The sequence below is a fragment of the Lonchura striata genome, chromosome 4, assembly GCF_046129695.1.
Source record: "Lonchura striata isolate bLonStr1 chromosome 4, bLonStr1.mat, whole genome shotgun sequence".
Lineage (NCBI taxonomy): Eukaryota > Metazoa > Chordata > Aves > Passeriformes > Estrildidae > Lonchura > Lonchura striata.
The window spans coordinates 64,375,574-64,400,567 of NC_134606.1; the positions used below are offsets into that span (position 1 = coordinate 64,375,574).

The 24,994-nt window shown below is 55.7% G+C and overlaps 1 protein-coding gene across 1 annotated transcript; it reads left to right on the top strand.

The window, feature by feature from the left end:
• The first annotated feature begins 18,268 nt into the window (after positions 1 to 18,268).
• On the top strand, positions 18,269 to 24,829 carry LOC144246149 (serine/threonine-protein kinase pim-1-like). Its single transcript, XM_077782605.1, has 8 exons — positions 18,269 to 18,278; positions 18,368 to 18,544; positions 20,565 to 20,668; positions 20,761 to 20,811; positions 21,109 to 21,475; positions 21,868 to 22,044; positions 22,366 to 22,448; positions 24,695 to 24,829. Exons 1-8 carry the CDS (start codon positions 18,269 to 18,271, stop codon positions 24,827 to 24,829), a joined length of 1,104 nt encoding a protein of 367 aa, XP_077638731.1.
• The last annotated feature ends 165 nt before the right edge of the window (positions 24,830 to 24,994 follow it).

The window sequence follows — 24,994 nt, forward strand, 5'->3', positions numbered from 1 at the left end:
CCCCATCAACTACTCCTGCTCCCAAATGCTGCTTTCCAAGGTCACCTCCAAGAGGATTTAATTCAGATAGACCCTGCAATCTTTGTAATAAAAGAGGCCATTGGGCTCCACAATGCCCATTGAGGGACGACTTTTTAAAATTCCGACAGCAGCAGCAAGGGCGAGGTGCGCCCAATCCAGGGGGGAACCAAAAAAACGAATAGACCAGCGCAGTCTCTCCCTGCGCACAGAAATAAGTATGGTGGGACAATCAACATCCGAGGAGGGGAGGGACAAAAACATCACCACTAGAAACTACACCCTATCGGATTTGACTACGGCTGACAAACCAGCCTGTATGGGGGAGGATGTGAATTTCATTTCAAAAGCCTGGCTTGGCCGGGATCCCGACCACCCCAGGCCCATTCTTAATACTCAATCCAATTTCTCTCCCTATAGGTTGGCCCTTACTGAACCTTTACATCTGAAGGATACAGATTGGCACTTTATTACTGTTGACACCAAGGACCCCGGAACCTGGAGGAACCTCCACAGTAAGTGTATCGTTCTTGGGGACACAAAGTTCACGCCACTGGACATCACCATTGCACCAAGTCTGACATCTGCACATCCTAAACACTTGGTCTTGTGGCTGCACTGTGCTCACCCGCCAATCTTCCTCCCCAAGGGCCAAATCATCGCCCAAGCCATTCCTGTATCTGGGCCTCCAGTTTTCCCCAAAGACATATGGAAGCAGACACCCGACAAAATCTACCAGGCGTGTCAGGCCCAGATACTGGGGAAGGAAAGACCTAAAATTTCGTGCTACACGTGGAAAGGCGGGGAGCACAAATATCTCAATGGACTTCTCGACACAGGGGCAGACGTGACAGTCATCCCCTCGCAGGACTGGCCATCACGATGGGAATTGCAGGATGTGGCAGGACAGATTCAGGGTGTAGGGGGTTCTCAATTGGCCAAAAAATCAAAGAGCATCGTAAAATTTGAGGGGCCAAACGGACAATCAGCTTATTTGCGTCCGTTTGTATTGGACTATACGGAACCCTTGTGGGGGAGGGACCTAATGGCCCAATGGGGGGTCACAATTGACATACCGACCCCCCAGGTTTTTTGGGTAGCGGCCACTGAGGAGCGTCCTACTCAGAAGTTGGATTGGCTTACAGATACACCAATCTGGGTAAAGCAGTGGCCGCTCAACAAACAAAAATTAAAAGCGCTCCGGGAGCTTGTGGATGAGCAGCTCGCTCAGGGGAACATCCAGGAAACAACATCTCCCTGGAATTCCCCCGTCTTTGTTCTCAAGAAACCTGGCAAAGATGAGTGGCACCTCCTCCACAACCTTCGTGAAATAAATAAAGTCATTAAAAGACATGGGTCCTCTCCAGCCAGGGATGCCGTCCCCCACGATGTTACCTGAAAATTGGGAATTGGCAGTCATTGATATAAAAAACTGTTTTTTCCAAATTCCTCTAGATCCTGGAGACGCACCACGTTTTGCCTTCTCGGTTCCTTCCACCAACCGAGAAGCCCCAGTGGAGAGATATCACTGGAGATGTCTACCACAAGGCATGAAAAACAGCCCTATTATCTGCCAGTGGTACGTTTCTTCATTCCTGTCGCCTGTGCGTGCAGCCACCGAGGGCGTGATAATACATTACATGGATGACATACTCATTTGTGCCCCCAACAGCGATTTACTTACATACGCACTTAACCTGACAACTGATGCGTTGGTTGCTGTGGGGTTCGAGCTGTGATCAGATAAAATGCAACGGATGCCACCTTGGAGGTACCTTGGTTTGGAAATAAACAAGCGGACCATTGTTCCGCAAAAATTAGCAATCAAAAATAACATTCGGACCCTAGCTGATGTTCAGCAGCTGTGTGGATCCTTGAACTGGGTGAGACCCTGGTTAGGTATCACCAACGAAGACCTAGCCCCCCTTTTTGATTTATTGAAAGGGGGGGAAGAGCCTAGTTCTCCTAGGGAACTCACCCCAGAGGCCAAGGCTGCATTAGAGAGGGTTCAGGAGACAATATCTGCCAGGCAGGCCCACCGGTACGATCCGGGTCTGCCCTTCAAATTCATCGTATTGGGCAGACTGCCACACCTCCATGGTGTTATCTTTCAGTGGACAGACACCCTAGGGAAGGGTAACCAGGACCGAAGGGACCCACTCTCCATCAATGGAGTGGGTTTTCCTAAGTCACCACCGGTCCAAGAGAATGACACGACCACAAGAGCTGGTGGCAGATCTAATCTGCAAGGCTAGAGCACGGATTCGGGAGTTGGCGGGATGTGACTTTGAATGCATTCACGTTCCCATTAAATTAGAATCAGGCCAATTCACAAAGGCTATGTTGGAACACCTGTTACAGGAAAATGAATCATTACAATTTGCTCTAGATAGCTACACAGGCAAAATTTCAGTTTTGAGACCGGTCCACAAAATTTTTAATTCAGAGATTCAATTCACACTATCAACAAAGCGAATTCAGAGCAAGAAACCCTTGAAAGCCCTAACAGTTTTTACTGACACATCTGGAGGGTTCCACAAGTCTGTGGTGACTTGGAAAGATCCTCAAACTCAGCAGTGGGAGGCAGATGTTGTTGAGGTGGAAGGCTCCCCTCAGGTAGCTGAGTTGGCCGCCGTCGTTAGAGCTTTTGAGCGGTTCTCTGAACCCTTTAATTTGGTCACCGATTCGGCTTACGTAGCAGCTGTAGTGTCTAGAGCGCAGGATGCAATCCTGCAAGGTGTTTCCAGCGATGCCTTGAATAGGTGGCTCTCAAAATTAATTAAGTTGGTCTCCCACCGGGAGCAACTGTTCTATGTGATGCATATCAGGTCACACACTGACCTGCCGGGGTTCTTGGCTGAGGGCAATAGGCGTGCTGATTCCCTCGCTGCCGCCCCCGTGCAAATGGCGCCGCTCCCTGATAAATTCCAACAGGCTAAAAGAAGCCACCAGCTCTACCATCAAAATGCGCCAGGGCTGGTAAGACAGTTCCACCTTACCCAGGACCAGGCTCGGGCCATTGTGGCCACATGCCCGTCCTGTAAGTCGCTCCCCCTACCATCGGTGAGCGCAGGGGCCAACCCTAGGGGTCTGAAGTCCTGTGAGGTGTAGCAGATGGACATTACTCACATCCATGCCTTTGGGAGGATGAAGTACGTCCATGTCTCCGTTGACACCTTCTCTGGGGCAGTTTTCGCCTCTGCCCACACAGGGGAGAAAGCCTCAGATATCGAGAAACATCTAATACAGGCTTTCTCTATGCTGGGCGTCCCCAAATTAATCAAAACAGATAATGCCCCAGGTTACACCTCCAAGGAGTTCGCCAGCTTCCTACAGCAATGGGGAATAGAACACAAGACTGGCATCGCCTATTCCCCATCAGGCCAGGCCGTGGTGGAGAGGACTCACCAGAGTCTTAAACGGATGTTAAAACAACAACAGCCGTAATGAAGGTAGAGTCCCCCCAGGTTCAATTAGCGCGGGCCCTCTTTACCGTTAACTTTCTTAACTGCTCTTTTGAATGTTTAAATCTGCCAATCACTCGGCACTTTAACAACTATGAGCAGGGCAAGGTCAGGGAAAAGCCGCCGGTCCTCATTAAAGATCCTGAGACTTGGCGGCAGGAGGGGCCCTATGACTTAGTCACCTGGGGACGGGGATATGCTTGTGTATCCACGCCCTCAGGCCTGAGATGGATCCCCTCCAGATTTGTCAGGCCGTATGTCCCCAAAGTCCAAGCCAAACCGGAGAGTCCTCAGGTGGGACATGCTGCCTTCAGAAGGTGGAAAAAATCTTCCCTTTTTGGGTCTACCTCTTCCCTTTCCAGTTCCCTTGGTTCTTTGTTCCCTTTTGAGCTGGACCTCCCCTACCCTGATTTTTAGTGTAACTTGAAGTTATTTTTCAGATTTTGTTCCAGTTTAGATCCAACCCAGGATGTCACCCACACTGAGCCTCATCCTTCTCACCATCACGATCAACGTAAGACCCCAACAGGCATGGATTATTCCTCAGCCTCAGGCTAATGTGTGGACTACATTGGCCAAATGCTCTATGAATCTAAGTTCTAAGGCAGAGGACACCCGTGCCACCATAGACAAAATGCAAAATATGATAACACATCTCAAGAAAGAAACATCAGACTGGCTGGGGTCTCTTTTCGAGGATGGGGACTCCGGTTGGATCCAATCCCTGGTTCAAACTGGACTTTTACTTTTGTTATTCTTTGTTATATTTGTCATTAGATTTAGTATTATAAAAGTTATTTTTACTTCTCTCTTGCCTTTCCTTTTAAACAAAAAAAAAAAAAAAGAGGGAGATGTGGAGTTGCAGTTTTATATGTTTTATTACATCTTTATTCTGTCATGGTTTGTTCCAGTGTACCCCCATACTGTATTGGTTTCTCCCTGAGTTTTCCCGTCTTTCCCCAAGTGTCTGTTTCCATAGAAAATGCCAAGCCAGTTCCCTGCCCCCTCCCAAGTGCCTTGTCTGTCACTCGGTGTCCCTTCCCCTACCTCTAGAAACTTCCATCCAGGGCACCGAGAGATTGGATGAGGTCCTGGGACCCCAGCCCTGTCTCCCCCTCACTGGATCCCCCAGATGTCAATCCCCACAAGAGTCACTCCTGTCTGTTCCCCACTGGCTGGTCAGCCCCCCTCCCTCTCCCTATGTAACCTGTTGCCTGCACCCCCGAGTTGCTCTTGTTGGCTGGCCCCCTCCGGTGCTGTTGGATCCACAGGACATCAATAAACATTGGATTTTTGCCCCCAACTAGTGCCTCTCCACATTTCCTCACCGTTGGAATCAAAAGTGACCTCAGGACCCACAAAGCACTCTCCAAAGCCCCACCGGGTACACGGAGGGTGCTTCCACTCGCCCTACTCGCCCCGCAGGAGAGCTAGCCGGGGCTGAGGACAGGGGGCTGGGGCGGGAACGCGGCAATTTGGCGCCTGCCAGGGGGCCAGAAGAGATCCTGACCCCACTGAAGAGGACCCTCGGAGTCCAGGAGACCCATGGATTTATCCTTTCGGCTGTCAAATTTCCCCGGTGGGAGCAGACCCACGTTTTAGTGAGTGGCGCTCCCGGGGATGGGGCCAGCAGCTCCGGCTGGCACCACTGGAGTCGGTGCCCCCTTGGGCGTGTCTGCAGCCTGGATTTTTCATTTCTGCCTGGACGTGGCTGGACCCTTTTTGCTGGTGAGTGAGGGGGTCCTTGGGGCTTAGACTCCTGCTTTTTTTAAGGGTTTTTCTTTCCTCTCCAGGGTTGGGGGGAGGGATTCCCTCTTTGGGGGGGGTTTTCTTGCTCCCTGAGTGTAGGAGAAAGACCCCACATTCTTTTGTTATAGCTCCCTTTCCCGGGGTGTGGGGAGCTTGAAGGGCAGGTGGTCTAAGTTGTTCAGGGTGGTCTTTTCTTTTTCGTTGTAATTCTCCTGGCTGTAGACTTTGTGGCACACCTTAAAATCTGTCAGCATGGGTGCAAAGCTGACCCTGCCACAGAGGAGACTGTATTCCCAGGTTGTGGGCATCCTAGTTGGGCGGGATAAAAAGTTTAAAAAATCAGATGTTAAAAGGTTTGTCCGGTGGGTGTCACAGAGCTTCCCAGATACTTCTGCAACCATATTATACCAAGTCCCCTTCTGGGACCAGGTTGGAAGGGAAATCCTCAAGCAGGGGGATCCTTCCTTGTCCAAATTTACTTATTTGGCACTGCATATTAGGGATATTATTAAAAACAATTATGAAGCTCTGCCACAGCCATGGGCTGACAAACCAAACCCCAGTTCTAAAAATCCTACCCCTCTCTCGTCTCCCTCTTTCCAAAAACCAGGGATTCTTAGATAGGCATCCTGGCTATGTCCACAGGCAGATTCTGGCCCCTCTGAGAATCCTCAGAACCCTTACCAGGACAGTGCTGGAACTGCTCTGGTCTCTCCCAGTTCCACTGTTTCCCTGCAATGTACAGTCCCATCCCATAGACATTCTGTAAGCTTTAGTCTCCCTGATTCTGTTCCTAACCCCTTATCCCACAGTCCACAAAATGGTTTCCCCTCTTCTCAAAGGACACAAGATGGCAGGGACCGCATGGCTTTTCCCTCCACATGTGCTCCTTCTTCCCACAATCCCTTTCCAGCCTCTTCCTGAAACCCCTTCCCGATCAACAGCCAACCCCTTCCACTCCCCAGATTTTCCCTCCCACTTCTCTTCTCCACCCACCTCAGTCACCTCCCCTGTTGAATTATTTAACATCTCATCCCCTAGCACTGCCTCGGGGGGGAGCTTTCCATCAGCCGCTCCCCCGGCCCTGACTCTGCCTCCTCCTCCTCCCTCGGTTCCCACGCTTTGGGTTCACGTGAGGGCGGCGGGGGGCGGGAGCGTGGAAACTCTGGCCTGCCGCATTCCCTGCCTGCCTTCTCTGCTGCCCCTGTCACCTTCACCCCACGGCAGGGGGGCAGGCCCCTCGCACAGTGGTCCCCCATTCCACAAGTCATCAAAGACCTCTGCAAGGCCCAGAAGGAATTCGGCCGTGAAAGTGAGTTTTTTAGAGGGATGTTAAAGGCAACACTTGCCTCTGCAGAGTATGTTTCCGCAGACATGCGAACTCTCTTTTCATGTTTAATAACTCGGGCTGAGTTTTTAGTCTGGGAGTCCGCATGGAGGCGGGAAGTGAGGGAGTTTTTGCCAGACCTCTGGGCCAATGCAGAAACCTCTACGGATGTGGATGGGGGAATGTTATCAATTGACCATCTGTGCGGGGCTGGGGATTGGGAATTTGGGCCAAAGCAGGCTGAAAAAATTCCCAGGGAGGCTTTAGTAGTCACTGCGAAGGCAGCGGAGAAGGCCTTTTTTAAACTAAGGCCTGCCGGCCCAACTATTAACTATTTATCTATAAAGCAGGAGCCATTAGAGTCATTTGTGAGTTTTGTGGATCGTCTATGCCGAGCCATTGAGGCACAGGTTCCGGACGAGGGCCTCAGGAGAGGCATCATCACCGAGGTTGCCAGGCAAAATGCCAACGAGGCATGCAGGCAAGCCATCTTGAGTCTCCCTCTCGATCCGGAGCCTACATTACAAAGCATGCTGGACATCTGCTCCCGCAAGGTGACCATCCCACCCAGAGACTCGCAGGGGACTCCCCGAGCACCATCCAGGAGAGTCTCCATCGCTGAAGCCATCACCCCATCAACTACTCCTGCTCCCAAATGCTGCTTTCCAAGGTCACCTCCAAGAGGATTTAATTCAGATAGACCCTGCAATCTTTGTAATAAAAGAGGCCATTGGGCTCCACAATGCCCATTGAGGGACGACTTTTTAAAATTCCGACAGCAGCAGCAAGGGCGAGGTGCGCCCAATCCAGGGGGGAACCAAAAAAACGAATAGACCAGCGCAGTCTCTCCCTGCGCACAGAAATAAGTATGGTGGGACAATCAACATCCGAGGAGGGGAGGGACAAAAACATCACCACTAGAAACTACACCCTATCGGATTTGACTACGGCTGACAAACCAGCCTGTATGGGGGAGGATGTGAATTTCATTTCAAAAGCCTGGCTTGGCCGGGATCCCGACCACCCCAGGCCCATTCTTAATACTCAATCCAATTTCTCTCCCTATAGGTTGGCCCTTACTGAACCTTTACATCTGAAGGATACAGATTGGCACTTTATTACTGTTGACACCAAGGACCCCGGAACCTGGAGGAACCTCCACAGTAAGTGTATCGTTCTTGGGGACACAAAGTTCACGCCACTGGACATCACCATTGCACCAAGTCTGACATCTGCACATCCTAAACACTTGGTCTTGTGGCTGCACTGTGCTCACCCGCCAGTCTTCCTCCCCAAGGGCCAAATCATCGCCCAAGCCATTCCTGTATCTGGGCCTCCAGTTTTCCCCAAAGACATATGGAAGCAGACACCCGACAAAATCTACCAGGCGTGTCAGGCCCAGATACTGGGGAAGGAAAGACCTAAAATTTCGTGCTACACGTGGAAAGGCGGGGAGCACAAATATCTCAATGGACTTCTCGACACAGGGGCAGACGTGACAGTCATCCCCTCGCAGGACTGGCCATCACGATGGGAATTGCAGGATGTGGCAGGACAGATTCAGGGTGTAGGGGGTTCTCAATTGGCCAAAAAATCAAAGAGCATCGTAAAATTTGAGGGGCCAAACGGACAATCAGCTTATTTGCGTCCGTTTGTATTGGACTATACGGAACCCTTGTGGGGGAGGGACCTAATGGCCCAATGGGGGGTCACAATTGCCATACCGACCCCCCAGGTTTTTTGGGTAGCGGCCACTGAGGAGCGTCCTACTCAGAAGTTGGATTGGCTTACAGATACACCAATCTGGGTAAAGCAGTGGCCGCTCAACAAACAAAAATTAAAAGCGCTCCGGGAGCTTGTGGATGAGCAGCTCGCTCAGGGGAACATCCAGGAAACAACATCTCCCTGGAATTCCCCCGTCTTTGTTCTCAAGAAACCTGGCAAAGATGAGTGGCACCTCCTCCACAACCTTCGTGAAATAAATAAAGTCATTAAAAGACATGGGTCCTCTCCAGCCAGGGATGCCGTCCCCCACGATGTTACCTGAAAATTGGGAATTGGCAGTCATTGATATAAAAAACTGTTTTTTCCAAATTCCTCTAGATCCTGGAGACGCACCACGTTTTGCCTTCTCGGTTCCTTCCACCAACCGAGAAGCCCCAGTGGAGAGATATCACTGGAGATGTCTACCACAAGGCATGAAAAACAGCCCTATTATCTGCCAGTGGTACGTTTCTTCATTCCTGTCCCCTGTGCGTGCAGCCACCGAGGGCGTGATAATACATTACATGGATGACATACTCATTTGTGCCCCCAACAGCGATTTACTTACATACGCACTTAACCTGACAACTGATGCGTTGGTTGCTGTGGGGTTCGAGCTGTGATCAGATAAAATGCAACGGATGCCACCTTGGAGGTACCTTGGTTTGGAAATAAACAAGCGGACCATTGTTCCGCAAAAATTAGCAATCAAAAATAACATTCGGACCCTAGCTGATGTTCAGCAGCTGTGTGGATCCTTGAACTGGGTGAGACCCTGGTTAGGTATCACCAACGAAGACCTAGCCCCCCTTTTTGATTTATTGAAAGGGGGGGAAGAGCCTAGTTCTCCTAGGGAACTCACCCCAGAGGCCAAGGCTGCATTAGAGAGGGTTCAGGAGACAATATCTGCCAGGCAGGCCCACCGGTACGATCCGGGTCTGCCCTTCAAATTCATCGTATTGGGCAGACTGCCACACCTCCATGGTGTTATCTTTCAGTGGACAGACACCCTAGGGAAGGGTAACCAGGACCGAAGGGACCCACTCTCCATCAATGGAGTGGGTTTTCCTAAGTCACCACCGGTCCAAGAGAATGACACGACCACAAGAGCTGGTGGCAGATCTAATCTGCAAGGCTAGAGCACGGATTCGGGAGTTGGCGGGATGTGACTTTGAATGCATTCACGTTCCCATTAAATTAGAATCAGGCCAATTCACAAAGGCTATGTTGGAACACCTGTTACAGGAAAATGAATCATTACAATTTGCTCTAGATAGCTACACAGGCAAAATTTCAGTTTTGAGACCGGTCCACAAAATTTTTAATTCAGAGATTCAATTCACACTATCAACAAAGCGAATTCAGAGCAAGAAACCCTTGAAAGCCCTAACAGTTTTTACTGACACATCCGGAGGGTTCCACAAGTCTGTGGTGACTTGGAAAGATCCTCAAACTCAGCAGTGGGAGGCAGATGTTGTTGAGGTGGAAGGCTCCCCTCAGGTAGCTGAGTTGGCCGCCGTCGTTAGAGCTTTTGAGCGGTTCTCTGAACCCTTTAATTTGGTCACCGATTCGGCTTACGTAGCAGCTGTAGTGTCTAGAGCGCAGGATGCAATCCTGCAAGGTGTTTCCAGCGATGCCTTGAATAGGTGGCTCTCAAAATTAATTAAGTTGGTCTCCCACCGGGAGCAACTGTTCTATGTGATGCATATCAGGTCACACACTGACCTGCCGGGGTTCTTGGCCGAGGGCAATAGGCGTGCTGATTCCCTCGCTGCCGCCCCCGTGCAAATGGCGCCGCTCCCTGATAAATTCCAACAGGCTAAAAGAAGCCACCAGCTCTACCATCAAAATGCGCCAGGGCTGGTAAGACAGTTCCACCTTACCCAGGACCAGGCTCGGGCCATTGTGGCCACATGCCCGTCCTGTAAGTCGCTCCCCCTACCATCGGTGAGCGCAGGGGCCAACCCTAGGGGTCTGAAGTCCTGTGAGGTGTAGCAGATGGACATTACTCACATCCATTCCTTTGGGAGGATGAAGTACGTCCATGTCTCCGTTGACACCTTCTCTGGGGCAGTTTTCGCCTCTGCCCACACAGGGGAGAAAGCCTCAGATATCGAGAAACATCTAATACAGGCTTTCTCTATGCTGGGCGTCCCCAAATTAATCAAAACAGATAATGCCCCAGGTTACACCTCCAAGGAGTTCGCCAGCTTCCTACAGCAATGGGGAATAGAACACAAGACTGGCATCGCCTATTCCCCATCAGGCCAGGCCGTGGTGGAGAGGACTCACCAGAGTCTTAAACGGATGTTAAAACAACAACAGCCGTAATGAAGGTAGAGTCCCCCCAGGTTCAATTAGCGCGGGCCCTCTTTACCGTTAACTTTCTTAACTGCTCTTTTGAATGTTTAAATCCGCCAATCACTCGGCCCTTTAACAACTATGAGCAGGGCAAGGTCAGGGAAAAGCCGCCGGTCCTCATTAAAGATCCTGAGACCTGGCGGCAGGAGGGGCCCTATGACTTAGTCACCTGGGGACGGGGATATGCTTGTGTATCCACGCCCTCAGGCCTGAGATGGATCCCCTCCAAATTTGTCAGGCCGTATGTCCCCAAAGTCCAAGCCAAACCGGAGAGTCCTCAGGTGGGACATGCTGCCTTCAGAAGGTGGAAAAAATCTTCCCTTTTTGGGTCTACCTCTTCCCTTTCCAGTTCCCTTGGTTCTTTGTTCCCTTTTGAGCTGGACCTCCCCTACCCTGATTTTTAGTGTAACTTGAAGTTATTTTTCAGATTTTGTCACCCACACTGAGCCTCATCCTTCTCACCATCACGATCAACGTAAGACCCCAACAGGCATGGATTATTCCTCAGCCTCAGGCTAATGTGTGGACTACATTGGCCAAATGCTCTATGAATCTAAGTTCTAAGGCAGAGGACACCCGTGCCACCATAGACAAAATGCAAAATATGATAACACATCTCAAGAAAGAAACATCAGACTGGCTGGGGTCTCTTTTCGAGGATGGGGACTCCGGTTGGATCCAATCCCTGGTTCAAACTGGACTTTTACTTTTGTTAGTCTTTGTTGTATTTGTCATTAGATTTAGTATTATAAAAGTTATTTTTACTTCTCTCTTGCCTTTCCTTTTAAACAAAAAAAAAAAAAGAGGGAGATGTGGAGTTGCAGTTTTATATGCTTTATTACATCTTTATTCTGTCATGGTTTGCTCCAGTGTACCCCCATACTGTATTGGTTTCTCCCTGAGTTTTCCCGCCTTTCCCCAAGTGTCAGTTTCCCTAGAAAATGCCAAGCCAGTTCCCTGCCCCCTCCCAAGTGCCTTGTCTGTCACTCGGTGTCCCTTCCCCTACCTCTAGAAACTTCCATCCAGGGCACCGTGTGATTGGATGAGGTCCTGGGACCCCTGCCCTGTCTCCCCCTCACTGGATCCCCCAGATGTCAATCCCCACAAGAGTCACTCCTGTCTGTTCCCCACTGGCTGATCGGCCCCCCTCCCTCTCCCTATGTAACCTGTTGCCAGCACCCCCGAGTTGCTCTTGTTGGCTGGCCCCTCCGGTGCTGTTGGATCCACAGGACATCAATAAACATTGGATTTTTGCCCCCAACAAGTGCCTCTCCTCATTTCCTCACCGTTGGAATCGGCAGTGACCTCAGGACCCGCAAAGAACTCTCCAAAGCCCCGCCGGGTACACGGAGGGTGCTTCCACTCGCCCTACTCGCCCCGCAGGAGAGCTAGCCAGGGCTGAGGACAGGGGGCTGGGGCGGGGACGCGGCACTGCCCTGGTCTCATGGATGATTGGAAGGAAAAGCAGGTTCTATTTCAGGGTTTTAAGTGCAGTTTTGATCCTGTTCCTCGCAGAATACATCTGGAGCAGGTGTCCAGCTGTGAGACAAACAGAGACAGGGTGTGCTGGGTGAAGAATGGTGATGTACTGGTTTTCAAGGGGATAGGATCCATTTTCTTCCCAGGGAGCGGCAAAGAGCTGGGTTTGGATTCAGCACGGGAATGTGGTGGATAGCACACGGATGGCTTGGATGTTGCTGAGCGGGGCTTGCCCTCCTCAAGGACTTTGCAGTGGCACATTGGACAATCCATGTCCCGTGCTCTGCCAGCAAGGAGGTGAGACCATCAACATTCCCCTCCTCATCCCTGTGTCCTACGTAAAGAAGAATCTTCCACCCGCTCTGCTCCAGAGAGCTGGCAAGTGCCCCTAGGGAGCCCCCTCATCCCTCCTGGGGCACTGCGGAGGGCGGGGCCGAGGCAGGGCTGTGACTGCACAAAGGGGCAGAGCGCTGGCGTGAGGCAGGGCTGTGATGTCCCAGGGCTGTGCTGGCCGCAGCACTGTGACATCGCTGTGACATCACCGCGCTCTCGCTGTGTGAGACGGGCCAGCGCCCGCAGCTGCCAGTGCAGTCGCGACGGGACGTGCCGGAGCCATGGGTGACGGTGACGTCCTGCTGACCGTGCTTCTCCTGCTGCTGGCCGCCGTGGCTGTCTGGTGGGCCTTTGGCCACCGGCAACCGCGGGGCCGGCGGACACGGAGAGGGAAGTGGAGGAAGCGCCCCAGGGTCCAGCCCAGAGGCTCACGGAGGAAGCGAGGAGCCCCTGCGGCTCCCAGGTTCCCCAGGCCTCGGGCGACTCCTGGCAAGCGGCCACGTGCTCCCGCCAGCCCCCTGGGCAGCCCCTGCAGCTGCGGCCCCTGCCTGGCAGAGGCCCGGGAGCTGCAGGAACTGATGCTGCACCTCGGGGATGGCAACAGGACACGTGAGCCGCTCTATTCTGGGATGTGGCAGGCATTGTGGAAAGAACTGGAGGAGCAGCAGAACCAAGGCCACCTGCCCTGCTGTGGCTTAGCCAGCTCCTCCAGAAGCCTCCATCCCGTCCAGAGGCTGCTCCCAGCAAGTTTCTCCATCCCTGGGAGAGCCTCAAGGCCTGCAAGGATGGCACAGCAGGGGAGAGACATCACCATCCATGCAGGAAGCTCAGGCTGTCAGAGACCCTGCATGCTGCCAGGAGCCTCTGCTATCTCTGACAGCCTCCATCCCTTGCAGAGGCTCAGTGAGACCTGTCAGCCTGCAGAAGGAGCAGAGCCCGTGGACAGGTCTCCCAGCTCCCTTGGACTGACGGACTACAACAACACGGGCGAAATCCTGAACCTTGGCATGGCAAGGGAAAGCCCAGAAGTCCAACTGGGAGCCCAGACCGGTGCAGGGGAGCCTGCTCAGGAGCAGCTGGCGGGGCAGCAAGCGTCCTGGAGCCAGCAGTGGGCATCCCACAGCAGCCAGGACAGCCAGGACGCTCTTCTGGTTCTGCCCGCCAGCAACAGCCCCAGCCTGGTGGTGGAGACGGGCCTCCAGACAGCACGGAGGTTCCTCCATCTGCAGGAAGCTGCCCCAAGACAGCCCTCGAGTGCAGCCAAGGCCTTTCTAGTAGCAGGTGAGATCTCCCGAGGAGCTGCCTGCGGCTCCCTCGGGGCTCTGGAGGGGCGCGGCCAGGCCAGGCCAGGGCCCCTGCGAGCAGCCTAGTCGCCGGCTGTTTCCAGTGCCTCCGACGGCACGGCTTGAAAAAGCCCTGTCTGCCTTGCAGCCGCTCCTGGGATCCCCCTGTGCCAAGGCTCGGGCTGCAGCCCCGGCCGTCGTCAGGAGCAGAGCCCAGCCCACGCCGCCGGGGACAGCGACGGTGCCGCCCTGCCCCGCTGCCCCGGGGCTGCCGCAGCCGCCTGTGCGCGCTGCCCCGGCCCGGCTCTGCCGCTCGCCAGCCCGGCGGCTGCAGGGCGGTGGCCGCTGCCCGGCGCGCAGCAGGAAGCAGGTGAGAGCGCGGCGGCCGCGGGGGCCCGGCCCGCTTCACTCGCGGGCACTTGCGGGGGGTTCTGGGCGCAAGGCTGATGGCTTCTCTCGGCGGCAGGGCAACAGAGGCAGCGGCAGGAGCTGTACCTGTGGGGCCCGCAGCTGGGCAGCGGCGGCTTCAGCACCGTCTACTCGGGCATCCGCCTCTCGGACGGGAGCCCGGTGAGTGGCCGCCACGGCCGGGCGGGGCAGGAGGGGCAGCGGCGGGGAGCGGCAGGGCTGGAGCTCAGCCCTCCTCTCTCCGTGGCTCGCAGGTGGCCATCAAACGCGTGGCCCGGGAGAGCGTCCTGCAGTGGGTCGAGCTGGTGAGTGAACGGGGCCAGCGGGACAGAGCGGGGCGTGGCGGGCAGGGAGAATCCCGGGGCGGGCTCAGCGTGCGGAGCCGCAGCCCCGCGGGCCTGGGCACACCGGAGAGCGGAGCTGGGGCCGGGCAGCGGCACCCCCGAGCATCCCCCGGGCGGGAGGAAGCGCAAGCGCCTGGGAGGCTGCGCCAGGGGGCACTGGGGCATCCCGGGCAGGGCGCAGCGCAGCCCCAGGGCTGCTGCAGCAGCAGCAGCAGCAGCAGCAGGCTGCTGCAGGCACTGACTTTCTCCTGCTCACAGCCCGACGGCACCCGCGTGCCCTTGGAGGTGGTGCTCATGGAGAAGGTGGGCTCTGGCTGCCAGAATATCATCCAGCTCCTCGATTGGTTTGAGCTGCCGGACAGCTTTGTGCTAGTGCTGGAGCGTCCGGAGGCATCGCAGGATCTCCTGCAGTTCCTGCAGGAGCAGGGCTGCCTGTGCGAGGAGCAGGCGCGCTGGCTTTTCTGCCAGGTGCTGGAGGCCGTGCGGCACTGCACCGCCTGCGGCGTCCTGCACCGGGACATCAAGCCAGAGAACCTCCTGGTGAACCCGGAGAGCGGCCACCTGAAGCTCATTGACTTCGGCTGCGGCACCTTCCTCCAGGAGCGGGCCTTCACGGGCTTTGCCGGTGAGCCCATGGCCTGAGCCCTGCTCCCGGTGCCAGGCACCGCACGGCCCCGTTCCCTCCTGGGCTGCGGGCTGCGTCCTTCAGCCAGCCGCCTTTAGGCACGGGGCGGATGCCGAGCCCCAGGAGCCGGCTGCCGGCCCTGCCGACAGAGGGGGGGCAAAAGCGGCTCCCGGCCCCTGGGCTCAGCGGGCCCACGAGGGCCTGGGCTGCTCCACTGGCCTTCTTAGCCTTGTGGAATGGTTTCGTGCCTTTGGCCAGCTGGCTGGGGGACGCGGGTTGGCCTCGGGGGGAAGCTGTGGCCACGGCTGCAGCCCCTGCCTCGGCCAGGAGGCCGGCGCCAGGCTCTGGAAGGCAGCAGCCTGCGCCCGGCCAGCGCCGCCTGTCTCCCCTAGGAACGCGCGTGTACAGCCCGCCCGAGTGGATCTGGCTCGGCTGCTACCACGGCCACGCGGCCACCATCTGGTCCCTGGGCGTGCTGCTGTACGTCATGGTCTGCGGGAGCCTCCCCTTCCAGGATGAGCCTGACATCGTGCTGGGCAAGCTCGTCTTCCGGCAGCAGCTCTCTCCAGGTGGGTGTCCGGCCTCAAGCCGGCGGGCTTTGGCAGCTGGCGGCGCGCAGCTCGGCGCGGCCCTCACCAGCTCCGCGGGACGTGGATCTGCCCTCCAGGGCCGGCCGCAGGAGGGGCCCGTGCCGACGGGGTCAGCGCGGCACGGGCGGCCAGAGGAGGCGGCCGTGTCCCGCCGTGCCGCTCTCCCGCGTGGGGCAGAGCCGGTCGGGAGCCCGGCACGGCCCAGAGCCCAGCACAACATGGCCCGGGCCCCGCGGGCGACGGGGGCAGCTGGGCAGGAGACTCTGCCGGTGACCGGCGCTTTCTGCCTTCTCTCCCCAGAGCTCCAGCACCTGATCCGATGGTGTTTGGCCAAGCACCCTGCGGACAGGCCGGAGCTGGAGGAGATCTCATGCCACCCTTGGGTGCGGGGCCGGCGCTTTTCATGCCTTGCCGGAGCCTCTGCAGCACCAATTTAGCGAGTCCCGCGCAGGACTGAGAAGCCGAAAAATAAAACAGCAAACCCATTGCGGTGTGTCAAGGGGCTGGTTCTTTTCAGCAACTTCAGCTAAAGAAACGTCTTGGGCAAGGGGGGAATCAGAGTGCTGCCTTCAGCCTTTGTCAAGCTTTCCATGCCTGCCCTCCCGGCTGGTTCTTTATATCTTCCAGCTCAGGCCGTAGTGCGGGTAGGAGGGGCTTTGCCCAGCCAAGAAATGCGGCAGTGGAACAACAGCTGCTCTTGCAAAGTGGCAGGGCTTCTTGGTGTCTCTTGAAGTGACACACAGGTCCATGTGTGCATTCCAGGGGTTATTTGGTTTCAGGGACAGAGACGTTCCTCTCTTAGCAGAACTCTGAGGAGAGCCAGAAGCTACAAAATATCATTTCAGGTTGAGCCCTGCTGCACTCTTTTTCTTTCTTCCTATGAAATGGGAGGCAGGGCTAGGCACTTGTCTGGGAATCTTGCCGAAGGAGCTGCTTCTCTCGGAATCCCGCAAAGAGAGAGCTGCTCTGTCTCCCAAAAAGGTACCACTTTATACCATAAAAGAGTGCTTGGCTTCCCCCTCTGGGTGGAGCATCTCAAATTGGGATGGTGTTACGTTACCGGGCCTGCAGTGAGCCAGTCAATGGCCCATTAACAAACGATTACCTCTTCGGAGCAAACCATCGTTCTTGCAAGAGATAATAAACCTGCCCAACCTCCAACAGATGGCAAATAGAATACAAGCTTATCTTACAAACCAGGACAACTACTTTATAGAGAGGTAGCGGTTGTAACCAATACTTATTAGATTTTTTGTGTTGTTTCGATTTATACTATGGCAAGATGATAAAATATGTATTTGACATTACCTTGGAATGCAAATTTTTTAAAAATAATTTTAAGGGAAAATATATTGAAACTGGTTTGGATAGCATAATTTCAAAAAGCCAGTTTCAATACCTGTGCAGAAGCCACAAAGAAGATCTGCATCACTCATCTAAAAAGAAAGCAAGCTTTAGATTTGACATGCACATTTAGATTTTTTTTGTCATGTATAAAAGAAAGGAGAAAAAATACACTATGACAGTTTATCTTCAACTGCACATCACTTGAACCTTGAGTGAAGACTCTGCATTATTGAAGAGAACCAGCTGAGGCAGTGCAGCTCCAGGTTCACACATTATCAGAACCTTCGACTGCTCATTAAAAGCAGAAAATAGTGTGGCTGCCTCTGCGAGGCAACAGCGCATTCTCCTGCTGTCATTGCCACTGTCAGAGCAAAACTGGAACCAAGCCATCCCATTCCATCACAAGCACCCTTACGCTGCAAAGGTGGAGCCCTGATCTCAGGAATGCCATTTGTGGCAGAGGTTTTCCATGGGTGATGTCACACAGCTCTCTGTCATGCCACACTGACACCTCTGTGATGTCACAAATCTTTCTGTGATGTCACATGGACATCCTTGTGATGTTACACTAATATCTGTGATGCCACACAGCTCTCTGTGATGTCACACAACCTCCTCTGACATCACAATGACATCTCTATGATGTCACACTGACACCTTTGTGACGTTGCACAGCTCTCTGTGGTAACACATGGGCATCTGTGGTGTCACACAGCTCTCTGTGATGTCACAATGCCATCTGTGATGTCACACAAGCTCCTGTGATGTTACACAGACCTCTCTGTGATGTCACGCTGACATCTCTCTGATGTCACACAAGTGTAACAAGAAAAGAAATAGCTGAAGGAAAATTAGCAGTATTTTATTTGTCCTGAATCTAAGAATTTAGAACCTTCAATTTTTACAAACATGATTTGATACTAACTATAGGCAATGAAGTTTTCCATCCCCACTAAAGAAATGGATTTGGCCTGAACCACGGCTGCAGCACCCCCAAGGCTGTAACTGCTCTGCCAGGGGTTCTTCCATGGTCATGGCTCTCAGGTGCTCCAGCACGACCCCAGGCACAGGCACTGATGTTTCGAGGGCTACCTGCTGAGCATGGCCTAATCCACAGCCACAGAGGCTTCAGGTTTATCCCTGGGCCACAATCCCTTCTTGGCCATGGAAACAACCATGGCCACAGGTACTCTGAGAGATTCCTGCTCTGCCATGGGCTTATTCCCAGCCGCGGATGCCTGCGGGTGTCCTGCTCCTTTCTGGGCTCGTCCACAGGTCACAGATCCCTCAACTGGAGCTCACACCACTGGAGTTCCAGCAGCATAGAAACAGCAGCGATGTCCTGGCCTGGTCTCATGGATGATGGGAAGGCAAAGCAGGTTCTATTTCAGGGTTTTAAGTGCAGTTTTGATCCTGTTCCTCGCAGAATACATCTGGAGCAGGTGTCCAGCTGTGAGACAAACAGAGACAGGGTGTGCTGGGTGAAGAATGGTGATGTACTGGTTTTCAAGGGGATAGGATCCATTTTCTTCCCAGGGAGCGGCAAAGAGCTGGGTTTGGATTCAGCACGGGAATGTGGTGGATAGCACACGGATGGCTTGGATGTTGCTGAGCGGGGCTTGCCCTCCTCAAGGACTTTGCAGTGGCACATTGGACAATCCATGTCCCGTGCTCTGCCAGCAAGGAGGTGAGACCATCAACATTCCCCTCCTCATCCCTGTGTCCTACGTAAAGAAGAATCTTCCACCCGCTCTGCTCCAGAGAGCTGGCAAGTGCCCCTAGGGAGCCCCCTCATCCCTCCTGGGGCACTGCGGAGGGCGGGGCCGAGGCAGGGCTGTGACTGCACAAAGGGGCAGAGCGCTGGCGTGAGGCAGGGCTGTGATGTCCCAGGGCTGTGCTGGCCGCAGCACTGTGACATCGCTGTGACATCACCGCGCTGTCGCTGTGTGAGACGGGCCAGCGCCCGCAGCTGCCAGTGCAGTCGCGACGGGACGTGCCGGAGCCATGGGTGACGGTGACGTCCTGCTGACCGTGCTTCTCCTGCTGCTGGCCGCCGTGGCTGTCTGGTGGGCCTTTGGCCACCGGCAACCGCGGGGCCGGCGGACACGGAGAGGGAAGTGGAGGAAGCGCCCCAGGGTCCAGCCCAGAGGCTCACGGAGGAAGCGAGGAGCCCCTGCGGCTCCCAGGTTCCCCAGGCCTCGGGCGACTCCTGGCAAGCGGCCACGTGCTCCCGCCAGCCCCCTGGGCAGCCCCTGCAGCTGCGGCCCCTGCCTGGCAGAGGCCCGGGAGCTGCAGGAACTGATGCTGCACCTCGGGGATGGCAACGGGACACGTGAGCCGCTCTATTCTGGGATGTGGCAGGCATTGTGGAAAGAACTGGAGGAGCTGCAGAACCAAGGCCACCTGCCCTGCTGTGGCTTAGCCAGCTCCTCCAGAAGCCTCCATCCCATCCAGAGGCTGCTCCCAGCAAGATTCTCCATCCCTGGGAGAGCCTCAAGGCCTGCAAGGATGGCACAGCAGGGGAGAGACATCACCATCCATGCAGGAAGCTCAGGCTGTCAGAGACCCTGCATCCTGCCAGGAGCCTCTGCTATCTCTGACAGCCTCCATCCCTTGCAGAGGCTCAGTGAGACCTGTCAGCCTGCGGAAAGAGCAGAGCCCGTGGACAGGTCTCCCAGCTCCCTTGGACTCTGGGACTTCAACAACACAGGCGCCATCCTGACCCTTGACGTGGCAAGGGAAAGCCCAGAAGTCCAACTGGGAGCCCAGCCCGGTGCAGGGGAGCCTGCTCAGGAGCAGCTGGCGGGGCAGCAAGCGTCCTGGAGCCAGCAGTGGGCATCCCACAGCAGCCAGGACAGCCAGGACGCTGTTCTGGTTCTGCCCGCCAGCAACAGCCCCAGCCTGGTGGTGGAGACGGGCCTCCAGACAGCACGGAGGTTCCTCCATCTGCAGGAAGCTGCCCCAAGACAGCCCTCGAGTGCCGCCAAGGCCTTTCTAGTAGCAGGTGAGATCTCCCGAGGAGCTGCCTGCGGCTCCCCCGGGGCTCTGGAGGGGCGCGGCCAGGCCAGGCCAGGGCCCCTGCGAGCAGCCTAGTCGCCGGCTGTTTCCAGTGCCTCCGACGGCACGGCTTGAAAAAGCCCTGTCTGCCTTGCAGCCGCTCCTGGCATCCCCCTGTGCCAAGGCTCGGGCTGCAGCCCCGGCCGTCGTCAGGAGCGGAGCCCAGCCCACGCCGCCGGGGACAGCGACGGTGCCGCCCTGCCCCGCTGCCCCGGGGCTGCCGCAGCCGCCTGTGCGCGCTGCCCCGGCCCGGCTCTGCCGCTCGCCAGCCCGGCGGCTGCAGGGCGGTGGCCGCTGCCCGGCGCGCAGCAGGAAGCAGGTGAGAGCGCGGCGGCCGCGGGGGCCCGGCCCGCTTCACTCGCGGGCACTTGCGGGGGGTTCTGGGCGCAAGGCTGATGGCTTCTCTCGGCCGCAGGGCAACAGAGGCAGCGGCAGGAGCTGTACCTGTGGGGCCCGCAGCTGGGCAGCGGCGGCTTCAGCACCGTCTACTCGGGCATCCGCCTCTCGGACGGGAGCCCGGTGAGTGGCCGCCACGGCCGGGCGGGGCAGGAGGGGCAGCGGCGGGGAGCGGCAGGGCTGGAGCTCAGCCCTCCTCTCTCCGTGGCTCGCAGGTGGCCATCAAACGCGTGGCCCGGGAGAGCGTCCTGCAGTGGGACGAGCTGGTGAGTGAACGGGGCCAGCGGGACAGAGCGGGGCGTGGCGGGCAGGGAGAATCCCGGGGCGGGCTCAGCGTGCGGAGCCGCAGCCCCGCGGGCCTGGGCACACCGGAGAGCGGAGCTGGGGCCGGGCAGCGGCAGCCCCGAGCATCCCCCGGGCGGGAGGAAGCGCAAGCGCCTGGGAGGCTGCGCCAGGGGGCACTGGGGCATCCCGGGCAGGGCGCAGCGCAGCCCCAGGGCTGCTGCAGCAGCAGCAGCAGCAGCAGCAGGCTGCTGCAGGCACTGACTTTCTCCTGCTCACAGCCCGACGGCACCCGCGTGCCCTTGGAGGTGGTGCTCATGGAGAAGGTGGGCTCTGGCTGCCAGAATATCATCCAACTCCTTGATTGGTTTGAGCTGCCGGACAGCTTTGTGCTAGTGCTGGAGCGTCCGGAGGCATCGCAGGATCTCCTGCAGTTCCTGCAGGAGCAGGGCTGCCTGTGCGAGGAGCAGGCACGCTGGCTTTTCTGCCAGGTGCTGGAGGCCGTGCGGCACTGCACCGCCTGCGGCGTCCTGCACCGGGACATCAAGCCAGAGAACCTCCTGGTGAACCCGGAGAGCGGCCACCTGAAGCTCATTGACTTCGGCTGCGGCACCTTCCTCCAGGAGCGGGCCTTCACGGGCTTTGCCGGTGAGCCCATGGCCTGGGCCCTGCTCCCGGTGCCAGGCACCGCACGGCCCCGTTCCCTCCTGGGCTGCGGGCTGCGTCCTTCAGCCGGCCGCCTTTAGGAACGGGGCGGATGCCGAGCCCCAGGAGCCGGCTGCCGGCCCTGCCGACAGAGGGGGGGCAAAAGCGGCTCCCGGCCCCTGGGCTCAGCGGGCCCACGAGGGCCTGGGCTGCTCCGCTGGCCTTCTTGGCCTTGCGGAATGGTTTCGTGCCTTTGGCCAGCTGGCTGGGGGACGCGGGGTGGCCTCGGGGGGAAGCTGTGGCCACGGCTGCAGCCCCTGCCTCGGGCCGGAGGCCGCCGCCAGGCTCTGGAAGGCAGCAGCCTGCGCCCGGCCAGCGCCGCCTGTCTCCCCTAGGAACGCGCGTGTACAGCCCGCCCGAGTGGATCTGGCTCGGCTGCTACCACGGCCACGCGGCCACCATCTGGTCCCTGGGCGTGCTGCTGTACGTCATGGTCTGCGGGAGCCTCCCCTTCCAGGATGAGCCTGACATCGTGCTGGGCAAGCTCGTCTTCCGGCAGCAGCTCTCTCCAGGTGGGTGTCCGGCCTCAAGCCGGCGGGCTTTGGCAGCTGGCGGCGCGCAGCTCGGCGCGGCCCTCACCAGCTCCGCGGGACGTGGATCTGCCCTCCAGGGCCGGCCGCAGGAGGGGCCCGTGCCGACGGGGTCAGCGCGGCACGGGCGGCCGGAGGAGGCGGCCGTGTCCCGCCGTGCCGCTCTCCCGCGTGGGGCAGAGCCGGTCGGGAGCCCGGCACGGCCCAGAGCCCGGCACAACATGGCCCGGGCCCCGCGGGCGACGGGGGCAGCTGGGCAGGAGACTCTGCCGGTGACCGGCGCTTTCTGCCTTCTCTCCCCAGAGCTCCAGCACCTGATCCGATGGTGTTTGGCCAAGCACCCTGCAGACAGGCCGGAGCTGGAGGAGATCTCATGCCACCCTTGGGTGCGGGGCCGGCGCTTTTCATGCCTTGCCGGAGCCTCTGCAGCACCAATTTAGCGAGTCCCGCGCAGGACTGAGAAGCCGAAAAATAAAACAGCAAACCCATTGCGGTGTGTCAAGGGGCTGGTTCTTTTCAGCAATTTCAGCTAAAGAAACGTCTTGGGCAAGGGGGGAATCAGAGTGCTGCCTTCAGCCTTTGTCAAGCTTTCCATGCCTGCCCTCCCGGCTGGTTCTTTATATCTTCCAGCTCAGGCCGTAGTGCGGGTAGGAGGGGCTTTGCCCAGCCAAGAAATGCGGCAGTGGAACAACAGCTGCTCTTGCAAAGTGGCAGGGCTTCTTGGTGTCTCTTGAAGTGACACACAGGTCCATGTGTGCATTCCAGGGGTTATTTGGTTTCAGGGACAGAGACGTTCCTCTCTTAGCAGAACTCTGAGGAGAGCCAGAAGCTACAAAATATCATTTCAGGTTGAGCCCTGCTGAACTCTTTTTCTTTCTTCCTATGAAATGGGAGGCAGGGCTAGGCACTTGTCTGGGAATCTTGCCGAAGGAGCTGCTTCTCTCGGAATCCCGCAAAGAGAGAGCTGCTCTGTCTCCCAAAAAGGTACCACTTTATACCATAAAAGAGTGCTTGGCTTCCCCCTCTGGGTGGAGCATCTCAAATTGGGATGGTGTTACGTTACCGGGCCTGCAGTGAGCCAGTCAATGGCCCATTAACAAACGATTACCTCTTCGGAGCAAACCATCGTTCTTGCAAGAGATAATAAACCTGCCCAACCTCCAACAGATGGCAAATAGAATACAAGCTTATCTTACAAACCAGGACAACTACTTTATAGAGAGGTAGCGGTTGTAACCAATACTTATTAGATTTTTTGTGTTGTTTCGATTTATACTATGGCAAGATGATAAAATATGTATTTGACATTACCTTGGAATGCAAATTTTTTAAAAATAATTTTAAGGGAAAATATATTGAAACTGGTTTGGATAGCATAATTTCAAAAAGCCAGTTTCAATACCTGTGCAGAAGCCACAAAGAAGATCTGCATCACTCATCTAAAAAGAAAGCAAGCTTTAGATTTGACATGCACATTTAGATTTTTTTTGTCATGTATAAAAGAAAGGAGAAAAAATACACTATGACAGTTTATCTTCAACTGCACATCACTTGAACCTTGAGTGAAGACTCTGCATTATTAAGAGAACCAGCTGAGGCAGTGCAGCTCCAGGTTCACACATTATCAGAACCTTCGACTGCTCATTAAAAGCAGAAAATAGTGTGGCTGCCTCTGCGAGGCAACAGCGCATTCTCCTGCTGTCATTGCCACTGTCAGAGCAAAACTGGAACCAAGCCATCCCATTCCATCACAAGCACCCTTACGCTGCAAAGGTGGAGCCCTGATCTCAGGAATGCCATTTGTGGCAGAGGTTTTCCATGGGTGATGTCACACAGCTCTCTGTGATGCCACACTGACACCTCTGTGATGTCACAAATCTCTCTGTGATGTCACATGGACATCCTTGTGATGTTACACTAATATCTGTGATGCCACACAGCTCTCTGTGATGTCACACAACCTCCTCTGACATCACAATGACATCTCTATGATGTCACACTGACACCTTGCACAGCTCTCTGTGGTAACACATGGGCATCTGTGGTGTCACACAGCTCTCTGTGATGTCACACTGACATCTCTGTGACATCACACAGCTTTTTGTGATGTCACACAGACACCTCTGTGATGTCACAATGACATCTGTGATGTCACACAAGCTCCTGTGATGTTACACAGACCTCTCTGTGATGTCACGCTGACATCTCTCTGATGTCACACAAGTGTAACAAGAAAAGAAATAGCTGAAGGAAAATTAGCAGTATTTTATTTGTCCTGAATCTAAGAATTTAGAACCTTCAATTTTTACAAACATGATTTGATACTAACTATAGGCAATGAAGTTTTCCATCCCCACTAAAGAAATGGATTTGGCCTGAACCACGGCTGCAGCACCCCCAAGGCTGTAACTGCTCTGCCAGGGGTTCTTCCATGGTCATGGCTCTCAGGTGCTCCAGCACGACCCCAGGCACAGGCACTGATGTTTCGAGGGCTACCTGCTGAGCATGGCCTAATCCACAGCCACAGAGGCTTCAGGTTTATCCCTGGGCCACAATCCCTTCTTGGCCATGGAAACAACCATGGTCACAGGTACTCTGAGAGATTCCTGCTCTGCCATGGGCTTATTCCCAGCCGCGGATGCCTGCGGGTGTCCTGCTCCTTTCTGGGCTCGTCCACAGGTCACAGATCCCTCAACTGGAGCTCACACCACTGGAGTTCCAGCAGCATAGAAACAGCAGCGATGTCCTGGCCTGGTCTCATGGATGATGGGAAGGCAAAGCAGGTTCTATTTCAGGGTTTTAAGTGCAGTTTTGATCCTGTTCCTCGCAGAATACATCTGGAGCAGGTGTCCAGCTGTGAGACAAACAGAGACAGGGTGTGCTGGGTGAAGAATGGTGATGTACTGGTTTTCAAGGGGATAGGATCCATTTT

Coding starts and splice junctions, on each gene's coding strand:
- LOC144246149 (XM_077782605.1), top strand. Junction 21,476..21,867: donor GGCCTTCACGGGCTTTGCCG/GTGAGCCCATGG, acceptor TGTCTCCCCTAG/GAACGCGCGTGTACAGCCCG. Junction 22,449..24,694: donor AGATCTCATGCCACCCTTGG/GTGCGGGGCCGG, acceptor GCTTATTCCCAG/CCGCGGATGCCTGCGGGTGT.